We start from the raw sequence: 17,483 nt of genomic DNA, 5'->3' as shown, positions 1-17,483 counted from the left end.
TTCACCGCGCATCTATATACATCTCGCTGCCAGACTTTGGCAGCGAGATGTAAGGGGTTAATGTTACGGGTGGAATGCGATTCCACTCGTAACATGCAGGCACACATGTCAGCTGTTGAAAACAGCTAATATGTGCGCCAATCGCCGCACCCTGCCAGCGGCAGGGGGCGGGGCTTAATGTGACACGCTCCATGACGGATAGATCCGTCCATGGTCGTGAAGGGGTTAATGTTACTCTCTCATGGTTACTGGGGTCTGACATTTAGATGGTAGGATTTTGGTATGTAGTCTACCTTCAGTGTAATATTCATGATCACTGAGTGTGAGGACACTGCAATGGTTCTCTCTCCAGAGATAAAAAGAATACTCTGCTATTAATATATTTGGTGAATATTTTTCATATGCTAAAATATAATTTGTCAGAATATCTCCGTCAATGACCAGATGTAATTTTTTCCAATTTTTTTAATCCCACTACTACTGGACTCCTGGAAAAAAATAATAAGACTTTTATAGACAGATAGTGTATAAAGCTGTACCGACTTTATATACCAATTAAGCCCATAGATCCCACTATTCAGAATACAGAAAGGTGTCCTCAAAAGGAATGAAAATGCCACTGCAATCCAGACAATTTAATAATATAAAAATAATAGTCATGTATTAACAGATCTAAGAAAAACACTACAATCACTTGTAGGACAGTGTCAGCCTCCTCCTCACCATCGGCATGAGAGTCTTCAGTAATAAATTAGTAACTGAACGTCTTAGGATGTGACCTATGACGACGGGGCCTGCTATTCTTGAAGAAAATGTCTAAGGTGATAAACACTGGACAGATTCATGCACCGTTAACATGTCCTCGTCTGGTAGAAAAGTGTTGGCAATGTCTGTACATCTTTGCACCTAAATTCCAGTATCATTTATCCATGATTGATGTCCTAAAATCAGATCGTCCAACTCATGGCCATGTAACATGGTGGATCTTCTTTTTCGCTTCTGATGGTTTCTCATCATTCTGAAAGAGAAAGGGAAATTTTTAGTGTGACAACTATGTGACTGCAAAAATGAGCAGTTTGGTAATAATATATAAAAAATAATAATAATAATAATAATAAATAATAATAATAATAATAATAATAAAAAACATAAAAATATTTATATATATATATTTTTTTACTACAACACCCCTCAGTGCCTGGCACATTACCACGACTGCATCTTATTATCAGTCTATGGTCGCCATTATATAGGAATCTCACAGTAAAGCCCACACAAGCAATAAACACTCTAGCAAGTCCAATAAATGTATGAGCTTACTCGTGACTGCTGCAGCCAATCACTGGGTTCTGTAGCTTGGTCTACAATGGCAGATCTGCTGAGCCCAATGATTGCCTGCAAGAAGCAGGTGTGCTGCAATTATATTAGATCTGCAGCCTGTCAACAAAGTTCAGACAGGCAGCGCTGGACAGAGAAAAGGTAAGCAATGCCTTGCCTGTTATGTTCAACAAGTGCAAAGTGATCCACAAAGAATTTTTTTTCTTTTTTAAGGAAAACCCCTTTCATGGAAGTGAGGGTTAACATAATACTATTTTACGAAATTTTATAGAAATGCAATACTTAAAAGGGTATTCCTCATGAAACTAGGATGAGATTCAAGCACTGAACAGAAAGACGTCATTTAAAATCATTATACTAAACGTTTTCTACATTTTTTAAAGAGTCCACAAAGAAAGCTGAAAACCTGGCCAGCATGAGATTAAAGGGAGTGTCTATCAAGATAAAGCGCTAGTTATAGGTCTCTAAAATAGTATTTATTAGTGGACTTTATTAATACAGTGGTACCTCGCTTAACGAGTAACCCACTTAATGAGAATTTCGCTTAACAAGCAAAGCCTTCTGTAAATTTGTAACCCTGTTTACAAAAAAGCTTTGCTGTACGAGAAAATCCTCACCGCACACACCTCCGGTTCTGTACATCCACCGCGGTCTGACCCGCTCTTGCAGTCCACACAAACACACATGCACGCACACACATACAGTATTATCCTCACCTTACCTTCCGTTCCATCACCGGCCTCCTGGGTCCTGTAGTTGGCAGTGCATCGCGATGAGGGAGGAATCCTCGCGGCGAACTACAAGACCCAGGAGGCCGGCGATGGAACGGAAGGTAAGGTGAGCATAATGTGTATCTTCAGTTCTATCGCCGGCCTCCTGGGTCCTGTAGTTCGCCGCTCCATGCTGTGTATCGGTAACCATTGGCAACGAGGCAGGAACTTCTGCTGTCAGACGCTACTCAAAGGCAGCGCACTCACCAATCAGAGGCTCCTGCCTTTGACGTCAACGCTCTGGGTGCGGAAGTTCCTCTCTCGTCATGATGGTTACCTGATACACAGCCCGTGCTAGAGAACAGCAAGTCCCAGCAGGCCGGCGATGGAACGGAAGGTAAGCATATAATATGTGCGTGTGTGTGCGCGTTTGTGTGAGTTTGTGCCTGTGTGGAATGACACAATAGGGGACCAGGATGGGACATTTAACAAGTTGTGGAACGAATTGTCTGAGCTTGCATTATTTCCTATGGGAAATCTTGCTTTGCTGAACGAATAACTTGGTTAACAAGCACACACCCAGAACGGATTGTTCTCGTTAACCAAGGTTCCACTGTATTCCATTCATCTCCAGTTATCAATGGCGGGTCCGGGAAGCTTTACTACCATTATCTCCTTTTTCCAACCAAGCCCTGTTCTTCATCTCACCATAAGCCAAGATAGAAAAGGGGTCTAATAGCTAATGAACTGAGTCACAAAGGCAGCATCTATCAATCATGTCATAAGGCCTCCTTCACACGTCAGTGTCTCCGGTATGTGTTTGATCCGTTTCCTCACGTGCCAGAGACACGGGCACACATAGACCCATTAAAATCAATGGGTCTGTGCTCACGTCCGTGTTTTGTCATGGACCGTGTGCTCCACACCTAGACATGTCAGTTTTTCTCCGGCATCACTGGTGTCACACGGACCACATGGATGTAATCCGTGTGACACGCACCGGAGAAAACACACGTGTCTGTGAAATAAAATGAATTTCTGGGGCGTGTCCTGGCCATGAGGGAGTGAGGTTGTGCTTTTGCCTCAGCTCCCCCTTATCTCCCAGGAAATCAGCTACTACATTAATTTTTTCGGCCCTCTATCCCAGACTATGAGCACATTGAGGCGGAGGGGAGCTCAAGGACACCTTTCCAGGCAGAATCGAGGCAGCATCCAGCGATTTCTGGCTAAACCAACAGTGGCACAGATGGAGCAGGAGGGAAGTAAGATGGCCGCTGGCCTTGTCAGCTATGCAGCAGTGGCAGCGGGGGAGGGGGCGCACAGAGTACCTGTTAGAGGCCCAAAGCAGAGAACAGTCCGAGGAGCAGAAGGTGGAGGCAGGAATCCAGATGGTGACAGATCCTGTGCAGCTGGAGAAGTGGGGTTTGAGGAGCCAGGTACTCGGAGGGAGCAGGCTCTGGTGTCTTCACAGCATGGGGAGCAGGTCCTGGCAGAGGGAGAGGAGGTGGACGGGCGGCAGGTGAGAGGCCTGGGCCTTGCAGACTCTGCAGCTTCTCCTGGAGGAGGGGAGAGGGATCAGACTTTGCCCCTGAGCCCTTCACTGTCAATGGAGCTCCAGGAGGGACAGGAAGATGGGGCTCCCTGGACCTCCAGCCCTTTGCTACTCAGTGGCTCTGCAGCTGCTGTGACAGGCACAGAGGTCAGAGCTAATATAGAAGATATGGAGAGTATGGAGCACTCCACCAGCCAGATTTCTCAGCATGTCAGCACTCTGGGGCTGGGACAGGAAGGTTCCGGTGTCCTGAGGGAGCTAATGGAGCTCAGAGCAAGAATCATCAGCATCCCATCCAGAGAGGACATGGAAGGCTATATCTCCAGATTGGAGAAGGCGTGCAGGTCAGAGCTGACAGAAGTGCGTTCCAGTGTGCAGAATATAGATGCAAGGGTCCTGTCTCAGGAGACCCAATTACAAGAAATGCAGAAGGACTTATCCTCTCATAAAGAGTTGCTAGAGACCCAATCTCGCCAGCTCCACTACCTGACTGAAGCACTGGACGATGCAGAGAACAGAGGACGACGCAACAACTTAAGAGTACGGGGTCTGCCAGAGTCTGTTGATTCCAGGGAACTCCCACATGTCCTCCAAAGAATATTCAACAAGATATTGGGGCTCCCTCCAGCCACAGAGATCGAACTTGATAGAGCACACAGATCCTTGGGACCCAAACCAGCGGACTCGGAGTTCCCGCGGGACGTGATCTGTCGGGTCCACCATTATTTACAAAAGGAGTCTATTCTGCTGAAGCTCCAGGAAGGGGTACCGATCCTTTTCCAAAAGATTAAGTTGCAGTTCCTACCCGACCTCTCTCGTCTTACTCTCCAGAGGAGGAGAGCACTACGGCCTCTGTTGGAGCTCCTTCGGTCACGGGACTTGGTGTACAGCTGGGGCTTCCCTTTTCGCCTTCAAGTCCGCAGTGGCGGCTGAATGCACGTACTTCATTCACCAGAGGATCTGACACCCTTTTCGGAGGCCTTGAATCTCCCCAGAGTTGAAATCGAGGACTGGCCTTCTATTCCAAGAGAATTCTCGCGGGGGCTTCCTCAGCGTCCTCCAAGAAGTAATCGCGGGGAGAGGAAGACGGGAGGAGGAGGTCGTCCATCTACCAAGGACTGATGTTCGTCAAACTGGGCTTGTATGCTTCTCACACTTTATACTGTACTTGAGTAGTATTGTTATTTGGGGGTTGGATGCGGAGGGCTGATTGAGGGGCTAAGTTTAAGTTAATGAAGTCATGGGAGAGGTTTAATGCTAGATATAATAACTGACGTGAGTCGAAACGGTTCCCTCTCTCTGCCGCTACAATTTTGCCCTCCTGCCCCCGATTCTTGTAGTTTCATGCTTTTACAGAATTCCTAGCAGTTTCATATAGGACATGTATGGTTATGATTAACAGCCCCCCGTTTTTCATGTTTCCTTCCGCTTCCTCCTTCTGTGTCCCCTTTGGCCTTCTATCGCCTCTTTTCGGGCCCGTGCTCCACGACCTCTCTCTTCCCCCTTTCTTCTTGCCCCCTGTGGCCCTCTGTCCCCCCTTGTGCGCATCTGAGCTGGGGTTTGTCTGTGGTTTGGGTTTTATAATGAGGCCTGGGAGGGGGGGGGGGGGGGGCTTCCGTCCTGGAAAGTACACGCCTGGTTTGGGTTTACGCGTCGCGGATTGAGTGACGCTTGAAAGCAATACCCAGGAATTACCGCATTTGTTGGGCTTACAGTTTGTAATCTTTGTTTTCCCTTTTCTTTTTCTCTATTTCACAGCCTAATCTTTTCTTGATTCTTGCTGCATTTCTTGCTCCTTACTCTGGTCATCTCTATTTCCCCTTCTTCACCCCTATCCTTAGGTGTGGGACCCCAATGCTCGGCATGACGCAACTTAATTTTGGCTCCCATAATTGTAAAGGGTTGAATGTGCCGCAAAAGAGATCGCAAATATTTTATGCTATGCATAAACAGAGGACTCAGGTGTTATTATTACAAGAGACCCATTTTAAAGCAGGCCAGGTCCCAGTTCTTAGGGTTAGATTTTACACAACATGGTTTCACAGCCCTAACCCGACTGCTAAATCCGGGGGGGTCTCCATTGCTCTCCATAAGTCATTGGTGTTCTCAGTGATCGACTCTTTGGTGGATCTTGAGGGTAGATTTATATTTCTGAAGCTCCAGATTGGTGTGGGTGTATATACCGTAGCTAACTGGTATTTACCCAACTCCAGACCCACTGTGGCATGCTCTTCCCTCCTGTCTCGGCTGGCGGAATTTGCAGAAGGGACTTTAATAGCTGGGGGGGGGGGGGAACTTTAATTTCACCTTTGAACCGGCAATTGATACCTCCTCGGGGCGGCGTTTTATTTCACAAAAAAGGATGTTGGCACTAGGGAAAAAGTTGCAAGCATTACAATTGGTTGATATTTGGAGGGCACTGCACCGCACGGAGAGGGATTACTCTTATTTCTCCCCAATTCATTCATCTTACAGCCGTATAGATATGTTGTGGATTAGCCAACACGCCATGCCATGGAGAACCCAGGCCTCCATAGGGTCTATATGTCTATCGGACCATGCACCGGTGTTCGTCCAACTCACTCCCCCAGAAGATGGTTTGCGGCGACCATGGACGTGGCGTCTTAATGAACATCTACTTAAACACGACTTATGTGTAGCAGAAATACGACAGGCGATGAGTGATTTCTTGGAAATTCACGCTCAGGACCAGACGGCCTTGCCGACACAGTGGGAGGCCCTTAAATGTGTGGTGCGGGGTATATTAATAAAGCATGGATCAAGACTTAAACGGGAGAGGGCCTCTCTGATTACCTCTTTGGTTCAGCGAATACAGACCTTGGAGGCATCCCACAAAAAATCCTTATCGGCCTCGGTGTACGCTGAATTGGTGGGATCCCGGGAGTAACTTAGGGGGCTCTTAGATCAAAAATACTATGCACAGAGGGTACGTTTACAGAGATACTTATATGAACATGCAGACAAGTGTGGAAGGGCATTAGCCAGGTTTATTCACCCAAGGAAGCTCACAAATCATATCCCGAAAATTAAAAACAGGAGGACGACATATGATTCAGGACCCGGTTAAAATAGCTGAAGAGTTCCGTGCCTTTTATGGGGACCTGTACAACATAAAGGGTCAGTTTACTGATATGTCACAGACGGCACTCAATAATAAGATTGAGGACTATGTCCAGCGGACTGCCTTGCCTAGGCTAGCGCAATCAGAAATTGAGACGCTGGGGTCAGATTTTACGGAAGAGGAGATATCTTCGGTTATCAGAGACACCCCAGTAGGTAAGAGCCCGGGACCGGATGGTTTTACAACTAAATTTTTTAGAATTTTTAGGGAACAAATTGTCCCCTTTTTGACACGGGTCTTTAACTCGGTGCCTGCTGGAGCATCTTTTGTTCCTCAGTCTCTAGAGGCGCATATATGTGTAATTCCGAAACCAGGGAAGGACCCGGTTAATGTCTCCAATTACAGTCCCATATCATTGATTAATATAGATGTCAAATTCTTTTCAAAAGCTCTCGCCAATAGACTGGCACCTTTGCTTCCAAAAGTGATACACACGGACCAGGTGGGTTTTGTGGGGGGCCGAGAGGCAAGAGACAACACGAATAAGACGTTTCTTCTGCTGGCTCGGGCGAAGGCAAAGGCACTACCTATGTGTTTACTTTCCATAGATGCGGAGAAAGCCATCGACCGGGTCAGCTGGAGTTTCATGTTGGCAGCGTTGAGACAGGTGGGGATAGGTGACAGGTTCCTTAGAGGAGTGGCCTCCCTTTATAGTACACCGACTGCCAGAATAAAGGTAAATGGGTCCTTGTCCGCGCCAATTAGCATAAAAAAATGGTACCAGACAGGGTTGTCCCTTATCCCCCCTCCTATTTGTAATCGTAATGAAGCATTTGGCTTTGGCCATTAGACAGAACCCAGATATAAAAGGGATAGAGGTGGGAGAGCATCATTGTAAAGCGGCATTATATGCAGATGACCTCCTCCTATACATTACACAGCCCCACATATCCTTTCCCTCCTTGGTTAAAGTGAACCTGTCATCAGAAATTTAGCTATAAACCTAAAAGTTTCCCCCTCTGCAGCTCCTGGGCTGCATTCTAGAAAGCTTCCTATAGTTTTTGTGGCCCCTTTTATTCCAAAATAAATACTTTATAAAACTTGTACCTTTTCGTATGCAAATTTCTTAAATCTTCCATGGGGGCGGGCTGCCTGATGTACGTTGCTGTCCTCCTGCCGATTTACGCCGCCCCCGAACGCTGAATTTCAAACCTCAGGACGCCGCCCCTGGGCGCCCGTGGTCCCGCGCATGCGCTGTGCTACTGTAGCGGTGCCGTGCACTGCGTGCACATGTGACCGCTAGTGACGCTTTGCGCGGGCATGAGGTTATGGGCGGCGCTGTGAGTGTTATCAGCAAGTGCCGCCCATAACCTCGTGACCGCACTTTCGCCTATTCCTCCAGCGTTCTGCACAAGCGCTCGCTGGCCAGATGACCGGACGTCACCTCCTTCCCATCCTGCTCAGCAGCAGGAAATAGATGGGAGGAGCGGACGGAGCAGTCGGTGCCCGCGCAAAGCGTCACCAGCGGTCACACGTGCACGGCACCGCTACAGTAGCACAGCGCATGCGCGGGACCACGGGCGCCCAGGGGCGGCGTCCTGAGGTTTGAAATTCAGCGTTCGGGGGCGGCGTAAATCGGCAGGAGGACAGCAACGTACATCAGGCAGCCCGCCCCCGTGGAAGATTTAAGAAATTTGTATACGAAAAAGGTACCAGTTTATAAAAGTATTTATTTTGGAATAAAAAGGGGCCACAAAAACTATAGGAAGCTTCCTAGAATGCAGCCCAGGAGCTGCAGAGGGGGAAACTTTTAGGTTTATAGCTAAATTTCTGATGACAGGTTCCCTTTAAGGAAATTGAGAACTTCGGACTTATAAGCAACTTTAAAGTTAACTATAATAAATCAGAAGCCTTGAATTTCACTCTGCCGGGGAGGGAAGTAGATCATATTGCATCCAACTTTCCTTTTAGATGGCAGACATCGGCCCCGACTTATCTGGGGGTGGTGGTACCACGGGACAATACCAAGATTTTTCACCTCAATTACCTCCCTTTGTTGGAACGCACTATGAGAGATCTTAAACAAATCGATAGACAGAAACTGTCCTGGTTTGGACGTATTAATGTCAAGATGGATGTTCTCCCACGTTTTCTATATATCTTTCAAACGGCCCCTATAGCATTACCATCGTTTTTTTTCACCAGAATACAGTCAATTATTAAATTTGTGTGGGGAGGGAGGAGCTCTCGGGTGGGGAGGAGAGTCTTGAGTAGAGGTAAGGGAGAGGGGGGGGGCAGGGTTGCCAGACTTTAAAAAGTACCACAAGGCGTCTCTTCTGCTGAGACTAATGGATTAGCAATTTAATAGGAGCACTAAACAATGGGCGAGTCTGGAGCAGGTTTGGTCCGAAACGCCCCTGCGGTTCCTCCCGTGGATCACACCGCTGCGGAGGGGACGGATAGATGGAGAGGCGGAGTTTCTCAGGGCATCCCTGAGGGTCTGGGACGTTGAGTGCAGGCGGGGATCTCTCTCAAGGGGTCCTGGTCCACTCTCACCGCTTTTCTCTAACCCGGAGTTCCCCCCAGGGATGGGAGTCGAGCGTTTCTTAGGTTGGAGGAGGGGTGAGGACACATGGATAGCCCAGACTTTGCACGGTTTGGAAGTACCCCCCTTTTCGGCCCTTTTGCTCCCAGAGGGTCGGCATCCAACGACTTGGCTGGAATACCTTCAACTTAGGTCCTTCTTGATGGTTGACAACAGACTTGGGCTTTTTGCGGCTCAGCCCACAAAATTTGAACAATTGTTTTTGCGGGAGTATTCTCCCGGGCATCTCTTGTCTCTGGTTTACTCCTTCCTGATTACAGAGGCGGACATGGGAGACCTTAAATATATCGAGAAGTGGAATAGAGATTTGGGGACTTTCATTCCTGAAGAGGACTGGAAAAAGTCCTTTATCCTCACTCAAATTTTCCATCGCCTGTGCAGCACAGGAAAAAAATTATAAAATTCTGACCCGTTGGTTCAGGTGCCCGGATACTCTACACGCAACATTTCCCGGGGTCTCAGATAGCTGCTGGAGGTGTGGAAGGGGAAGGGGGACAATGCTGCATATCTGGTGGGACTGCCCATTGATACAACCTTTCTGGAGGTCCGTGTTCAAAGCATACACTGTGATTTGCGGAGAGCAGTTGGTGGGTTCCCCTCAGATGGCGCTGCTTTCAATTCTCCCGGGATCGCTTAAATCACAGAAAGCGGGCCTTCTGAGATACTGTCTTATGGCGGCACGCATGGTGATCCCGAGATACTGGAAATCGACTGGGGTGCCATCAGGGAGTGGTTTGCGGAGATGGCCATCATCCACAGGATGGAGTCCCTAACGGCAGAAACCAATGAGTCAGTGGATAAATTTCTTAGGATCTGGACCCCCTGGACCCTGGCTCTTGATTCTCTACCATTTCAGAACCTTATTGGTAACGCATGACGCATGTTACGTCAGTCCAATGTAGCGGCCCGAGTACTGGGGAGGTAATCCCTACCATGCCTTCCCTCCCTCTCTTTCTGTTGCTCTTCTCTCAGCCTTTTCCTTCTCTTCTTTTCCTTAACTTTCCCCCTTGCTACTTTCCTTTCTCTCTAGTTCGTTAAATCTTCAAATGTTTTCCTTTTCTTTTTTGTTTTCGGCAGTAGCCTCACTTTGTTTGAGGTGTAGTTCTCAATTGGAAGGAGATTGTCTGTATTATAAAAGGTGGTTACATGTCATATGCGTGCCTTATGATAGTAAGAGAAGAGGTGTTAGTTAGGATGTGGCTTATACTCTTCTCTGTAAGTTGACATGAAGTAATCACGTATTTGAATCTTCTTTTTTTTTTTCTTCCTGTAAATTCTCTTGTTTACTTTAATAAAGAAAGATTAAACATAAAATGAATTTCTATACTCACCCACCTTCTCCAGCGCTGCTGTCTCTGCCTCTGCTGTCAGTTGCTCCCGACCCCCGCTCATTATACTCATTGCATATTCACTCCACTGCGGGCCGGAAGCTGCAGCAGCGGGGAGTCTGCAGGACCGGAGATCAGCACCACAGACAGCAACGCCAGGGACAGGTGAGCAGAAAGTTCCCGTTCTCCGTGTGTCATCACTGATAACACGGAGAACACACGTTTGCCATAAACACTGCACACGGAGGGCCATACGCGAAAAACGTGCGTGATTTACACGGACATGTGAAGGAGACCTAAAAGGAGGGGAAAGGGAGAGGAAACTGTGTGGAACCCATGGTGGAAGTGGAGCTCCCTGGACGGCAGAACTGGGGCTGAATACGATAAGCTGGTGGATCGTTGGTGGAGCGATTGACGTACACATTAATTTCAGTATCGGTTTTTATCTTGTGCGACTAAACCTTTAAAGAATATGTGTAGAGACAGTCTAAGGATGTCATTTATGATCTCTGGACTCAGTTTCTTCCCCATGGTGTAAGGCCACTACGTCCAGGCAACCCCTGGACTCCTAAGCGCTGAACAATACAGCAGGACTCCTAAATATCTCATTGACAAACAGAGAATGAGAAATAAGCACTTATTAAAAAGGGAAATGAAATTGAATTCGTAGATTTGTGTCTTTGACACATTACAGAAGTTCAGTTTCGTTTTTTATGGTGACAGATTCCCTTAGTGTTGTATGTAAGTACGCCGCAAAACAAATTTATCAATCAACCAGTGAAACCCAGGCGTTTTCAGTTGTATTTACCAATCCACAGGGCGAATACATACCATCACATCCGAGTCGTCCTTTGGAGCAGCCCTTTTTATTTTGACAACGCTTCCACTGACTGGCGACTGGCATTTTACTTTCACTGTTGCGATATTGGACCCTGGCCCGGTGGTAGTTGAATGTTCATAGTTTCCAGTAGGGATCTTGGCTTCTTTGCTGGCTGTTGAGCTATTCTGGTGGGGCACAGGACTGGTGGGCACTGCTCCTGATCTTACTGACGTGCTGCTTGTTTCTGAGTACGACTGATGAAGACGCTGAGCTGCATGCCCATTCTCGGTCTTTTTCACCTTTATACTTGTGCTGGTCGAGGCCCCATCAAATACAATAAGAGGGCGTTTTCTGATATTTTCAGCACTGAAACAGAAAAACTGTTCATAGTCAGTATGTAAGTATAGAGTTGTAACAATCACATTTCAATTAAAGAAGCACTGCCATCAATGGTTTTATCCTCTTAATATATCACAGTCATCATATTATATAGCACTGTAATGTTACAATTGCTAATTTTGCCCTTCTACCCAGTTAATACTTAATACTCATGATTAAAAACATACAAGCTGAATCCTTCTCAGCGCTATGTAGAAACAGGAAGTCTTTTCCCTGCACGAATCATCATTAGAACTACAAATTTACATCACTGAAACCACCATGTAGTTCTAACGATGACTCACTTAAGTACACAGGGCTACATAATATGATGAATGTAATATATTAGGCTACGTTCACACATCAGTTTTTTTCCATCAGGCACAATTCGGAAAAAAACGGATAAAACGGATCCGGCGCTGGATCAGTTTTATCCCCATTGATTTGTATTAGCGCCGGATTGTGCCTGATGGCCTTGCGTTGCATTCAGCTTTTGACGGATCCGGAGGAATTACTCAATGCAGTGGCCAGATGGAACGTCTCATTGAATGTTTTTTGTCTCGGGAAAAAAGAAAAAAAAAAAAAAAATTGTATCGCGCTGGATCCGGCGTGATTTACAATGGAAGCCTAAGGACGCCGGATCCGGCACAATGCAGCAAAAAACGGATGCGGCCGCCAGATTAGTTTTTTTTTTTTTTTAAACTGAGCATGCTCCAATCTATTGAAAAAAAAACGGATCCAGCAAAAAAAAAAAAAACAAAAAAAAAAACCCCAGACAAAACAGATGCAAAAAACGGATGCGCCGTATCCGTTTGACGGATCAGGTATAGCGGATCCATCAACAAAAAGGATCAGGCGCATCTGTTTTTGCATATTCTGCGCCGGATCCGTTGCATGAGGCACACGCCGGATTGTGCCTGATGCCAAAAAACTGATGTGTGAACGTAGCCTTAAGGGGATAAAAATGTTTATGGGAGTGCTTCTTCAAGCTGCAGTAGGTGTATATGTTAACAATTCTTCAGGAAATACAAGGGTAATGTAAAAGCAGAACACACTGGTACAACTTTGCAGCAAGCAGTCATACAGTGCGTACGGAAACTATTCAGACCTCTTTAAATTTTTCACTCTTTGTTTCATTGCTGCCATTTGATAAATTCAAAAAAGTTCATTTTTTTCTCATTAATGTACACGCTGCAGCCCATCTTGACAGAAAAAAAACAAACAAATGTAGAAATTTTTGAAAATTTATTAAACAAGAAAAACTGAAATATCACATGGTCATAAGTATTCAGACCCTTTGCTCAGTATTGAGTAGAAGCACCCTCCTTTTGAGCTAGTACAGCCATGAGTCTTCTTGGGAATGATGCAACAAGTTTTTCACACCTGGATTTGAGAATCCTCTGCCATTCTTCCTTGCAGATCCTCTCCAGTTTCATCAGGTTGGATGGTGAACGTTGGTGGACAGCCATTTTCAGTTCTCTCCAGAGATCCTCAATTGGGTTTAGGTCAGGGCTCTGGCTGGACCGGTCAACAATGGTCACAGTTGTTCTGAAACCACTCCTTTGTTATTTTAGCTGTGTGCTTAGGGTTATTATCTTGTTGGAAGGTGAACCTAGGGCCATGTCTGAGGGCCAGATCACTCTGGAAGAGGTTTTCTTCCAGGATCTCTCTGTACTTGGCTGCAATCGTCTTTTTTTCAATTGCAAACAGTCGTCCTGTCCCTGCAACTGAAAAACACCCCCATAGCATGATGCTGCCACCACCATGTTTCACTTTTGGGATTGTATTGGACATATGATGAGCAGTGCCTGGTTTTCTCCACACATACCTCTTAGAATTATCACCAAAACGTTCTTCCTCTCATCAGACCAGAGAATCTTATTTCTCATAGTCTGGGAGTCCTTCATATGTTTTTTGCAAACTCTATACGGGCTTTCATATGTCTTGCACTGAGGAGAGGCTTCCGTCGGGCCACTCTGCCATAAAGGACCGACTGGTGGAGGGCTGTAGTGATAGTTGACTTAATGGAACTTTCTCCCATCTTCCTACTGCATCTCTGGAGCTCAGCCACAGTGATCTTTGGGTTCTTCTTTACCTCTCTAACCAAGGCTCTTCTCCCATGATTGCTCCGTTTGGCTGGACAGCCAGGTGTAGGAAGAGTTCTGTGGTCCCAAACGTCTTCCAGTTAAGGATTATGTAGGCTCTGTGCTCTTAGGAACCTTGAGTACTGTAGAATTTATTTTGCAACCTTGGCCAGATCTATGCCCTGCCACAATTGTCTCTGAGCTCCTTGGGCAGTTCCTTTGACCTCATGATTCTAATTTGGTCTGACATGCAGTGTGCGCTGTGAGGTCTTATATAGACAGGTGTGTGCCTTTCCAAATCAAGTCCAATCAGCTTAATGAAACACATCTGGACTCCAATGAAGGAGTAGAACCATCTCAAGGAGGATCACAAGGAAATGGACAGCATGTGACTTAAATATGCGTGTCTGAGCAAAGGGTCTGAATACTTATGACCATGATATTTCAGTTTTTCTTGTTTAATAAATTTGCAAAAGTTTCAACATTTCTGGTTTTTCTGTCAAGATGGGGGTTCAGAATGTACATTAATGAAAAAAAAATTAACTTTTTTGAAATTTACCAAATGGTTGCAATGAAACAAAGAGTGAAAAATTTAAAGGTGTCTGAATACTTTCCGTACCCACTGTATGTATGGACAAGTCACATAGATGCACCAAAACTAGGACTTCTCAGCAAGGCTTCTGGCTGTCCCAGCAATATGAAATTATTGCTATACTTTGCACTTAGTAGTCATACAAAGACTAACACTGTCATATCTCCAGGATATTGCCAAAATGAAGTGAAAGTTGCACTATAAAAGTGTTATGGTATTTGTCCTGTTGACTCCATATAGTATACCAAATATCGTCAAAGGTTGACTATACGGTATCCAAAAAATTACAAGCAAAACCTAGAGAGGGTAACTTTTGGATATCTAGAGAGAATTACAAATAATCCAGATTCTAGATTGGGAACATTAGTAGTCACATTTGATAAGCATTGATTTCCCAATCTTGAAGATAGATTATCCGTAATTCTCTCTAGTTGTCCCGAACACACCTTGCGGTGCTGCGGATCCCTCAGAGCAGGTGAGCTGATCTTTTACTGCTACCTTTCTTTTAGTGATATGCTAGTATCACAGCAGTCACATTCAGGACAGCCAGCTATGTGAAGGACTTGCACATAGTCTACATTAGCAAAAATGGTAGTAATTTTCCTCATTGAAGACTACTTGTAGAGTTACTCAATTTTGCACTAAGGAAACATTAATAATTGTAAAATCAGGGCAAAGGTGTGCGCACTAAGTTTCCTTTACATCTTCCCTATGGTGCCCCTGAGTACCAGAAGCCTCACCTCTTCTTGCATGGCTCGTCTAGTTTCTTTACGCCCCTCTTACTTTCCATCAGTTTACCCCATCGGCTCTTGGGTAACTGCCTCTGGGGAAGGGGCATAGCATGCTGGACAAAGATCTCTGTTAACTTCTCCTTGTCATTCACGGCATCTTGTACTACAATGTTTTTCTGAAACAAAATTGACAAATATTAGACATTTATTAAACTGATATTGTTACATATTTACTAAAACATTTACCTTCACATATGTAGAAAACAAAAGTACTCGTGCTACCTGGAAACCATCAGTAAGGAGCTGCCGACACATTTTATTCCTAGTGTGTGTGTGTGTGTGTGTGTGTGTGTGTGTGTGTGTGTGTATATATATATATTTTTTTTTAAAAACTTTCCTTGTAATAAAGCTTTTAATTACATGTTTTTATAGCGGTTATTGAGTTATTGGTATTTAGTCAGCTTGTTGATGATTTACAGGTAAAACATAGCATTATAGAGGCCAATGATTGACTGCAGCGTTCGCGTGTGGAGGGAGGAACGGCGCTGTAAGATAGAACTTTTTTTTTATTATTTCATCACACCCCACTCCTTTTCACAATTTTGTCAGGAGTGTATGCTGCAGTCTCCACCTCCATCAAAACACTGTGGGAGTCCAATAGCCAAATCACAGTATAGACCAGCATATCTGAGGTCACAGCGCCGGAGAAAATCCCTTTAAAGGAGTAAGATCATACGGAGGATTTTGATGTGGATCCAAACCTACATTTTTGGGAGCATTTGGGCCTGTATTTTTTCCTCATTTGTGTGTGTGTGTGTGTGTGTGTGTGTGTGTGTGTGTGTGTGTGTGTGTGTGTGTGTGTGTGTGTGTGTGTACATGGCATTTATTTCTGCTTCAATTAGGAGGATTTTTGTAGCAGAAACACCTCAAGATTTAACATGTTGCTGCTTCTCCCATATGAAAAAAAAACAAAAAAAAAAAACAGCAATACAAGGTGCATTGAAGCAGTTTTTTCTCACAGTGACGAGTAAGATTATTCAAAAGGGAATGTTCATAGAGTTTGAGCCAAAAATCCCCAACACAAATAATTCAAATACTCTGAATAAGATTCCAATTCATGACAATGAGTTTTGCTGTTTTTCCCCACATGTAAAACGAATCAATGTAAATTCTTGAGGCATCTCTGCTTTTAAAAAAACAAAACAAAAAAAAACCACACCAAATTTGCCATTGGAAGAAGAAAAATGCCCAATACAGAGAATCTGCCTCAAGAAAACTCACAAATAATGCTTAAGAAAAAGCCAGAGATCTACAGCCACTGGATAATTAGACTATGAAAACCATAGTATTATTGGTGGCGGTCAGACGATGAAAAAAAGCTTTATACCCGTCCCATTATCATGGCGGACACCGCGTCATGCAAGGTGACACTATTATGGGCAGCACATTGTGGGGGCAGAAGACTGGAGATATATATCTAACTTGGGGCCGTTCTTAGAAAACCTCCAGCATCTTTCTGAGAAGATTTGCCGCACAATTTCCAATTCCATGAGTGGCTCTTTAGGAGGGGTCAGTAGGTCCATATAACGAGTACGGTCCAGGGGACCCTCTAGAGGGGCAGTGCAGCAGGACATGCCGCAGACGCCTACAAGTACCCACTGGTGACCACAGACCTGATGGCACCTCTTCCATACTCTGGTTGTATGGGGTGCGGATTGTCATCAGATTGGACACAGACACCTGACTGATGACTAGTAGTCAGGAGGCTACCAGTGGCCGTGTTATCAGAAAGGAAGCTGCCATCTCCCTGGTATGGAGCCCATCACATATAAGACCAGCAGGGGCACATTTGGCCCCTTTTAGCACGGTTGTACCGGGAGATGCCCACAGGACACATGGAAGCCTCACCTGCCCCAGTGACAGCAGCAGGAAGTCCCTGGACAGCAGCTCCGGGTGCAAGAGAAAATCACCCTCCTGCCCCCCTGATCTACCGCCAACAGCAGCCATCATTAATCCTTCCCACAAAACCCTGCGGCCACCGGAAATGTCATCACGGGAGTCGCGGAATCGGTGCCTTTTCGAGCTTGGTGATATTGGTGACAGTGCGAACCGCAAGCACTGCATCCCCATGTGCGCAGCCGCTAGATATAGAACGGGTCTGGTGGGCTAACGGAATATTAGTGTAATAGCCTCTAGTATAAAGTACACCCACTGCCCACTTAAAAGATGGACGCCACCGCGCTGCATAGCGTGTCACGTGAGC

General features: G+C 45.6%; 1 protein-coding gene across 1 annotated transcript; it reads right to left on the bottom strand.

Annotated features, from left to right (window-relative positions):
- Window positions 1-399: 399 nt before the first annotated feature.
- On the bottom strand, window positions 400-17,419 carry C2H2orf49 (chromosome 2 C2orf49 homolog). Its single transcript, XM_075336490.1, has 4 exons — window positions 17,129-17,419; window positions 15,230-15,396; window positions 11,447-11,801; window positions 400-1,018 (listed from the first exon to the last, which is right to left on the bottom strand). The coding sequence occupies exons 1-4, from the start codon at window positions 17,348-17,350 to the stop codon at window positions 962-964; spliced, it is 801 nt and encodes a 266-aa protein (XP_075192605.1). The 5' UTR covers window positions 17,351-17,419; the 3' UTR covers window positions 400-961.
- Window positions 17,420-17,483: the final 64 nt, after the last annotated feature.

Source organism: Anomaloglossus baeobatrachus, chromosome 2 (assembly GCF_048569485.1).
Source record: "Anomaloglossus baeobatrachus isolate aAnoBae1 chromosome 2, aAnoBae1.hap1, whole genome shotgun sequence".
NCBI classification, from domain to species: Eukaryota; Metazoa; Chordata; class Amphibia; order Anura; family Aromobatidae; genus Anomaloglossus; species Anomaloglossus baeobatrachus.
Note: the sequence above shows the minus strand (reverse complement) of the source record. Positions and strands in the feature narration are given on the sequence as shown.

Excerpts from the sequence above, each read along its gene's own strand:
- C2H2orf49 (XM_075336490.1), bottom strand. The coding sequence starts at position 17,350 with ATGGGGATGCAGTGCTTGCGGTTCGCACTGTCACCAATATCACCAAGC. Across the intron at positions 15,397-17,128 it reads TGCTGCTGTCACTGGGGCAG|AAAAACATTGTAGTACAAGA; the intron begins GTGAGGCTTCCA and ends ATTTTGTTTCAG. Across the intron at positions 11,802-15,229 it reads GACGAGCCATGCAAGAAGAG|TGCTGAAAATATCAGAAAAC; the intron begins GTGAGGCTTCTG and ends TTTCTGTTTCAG.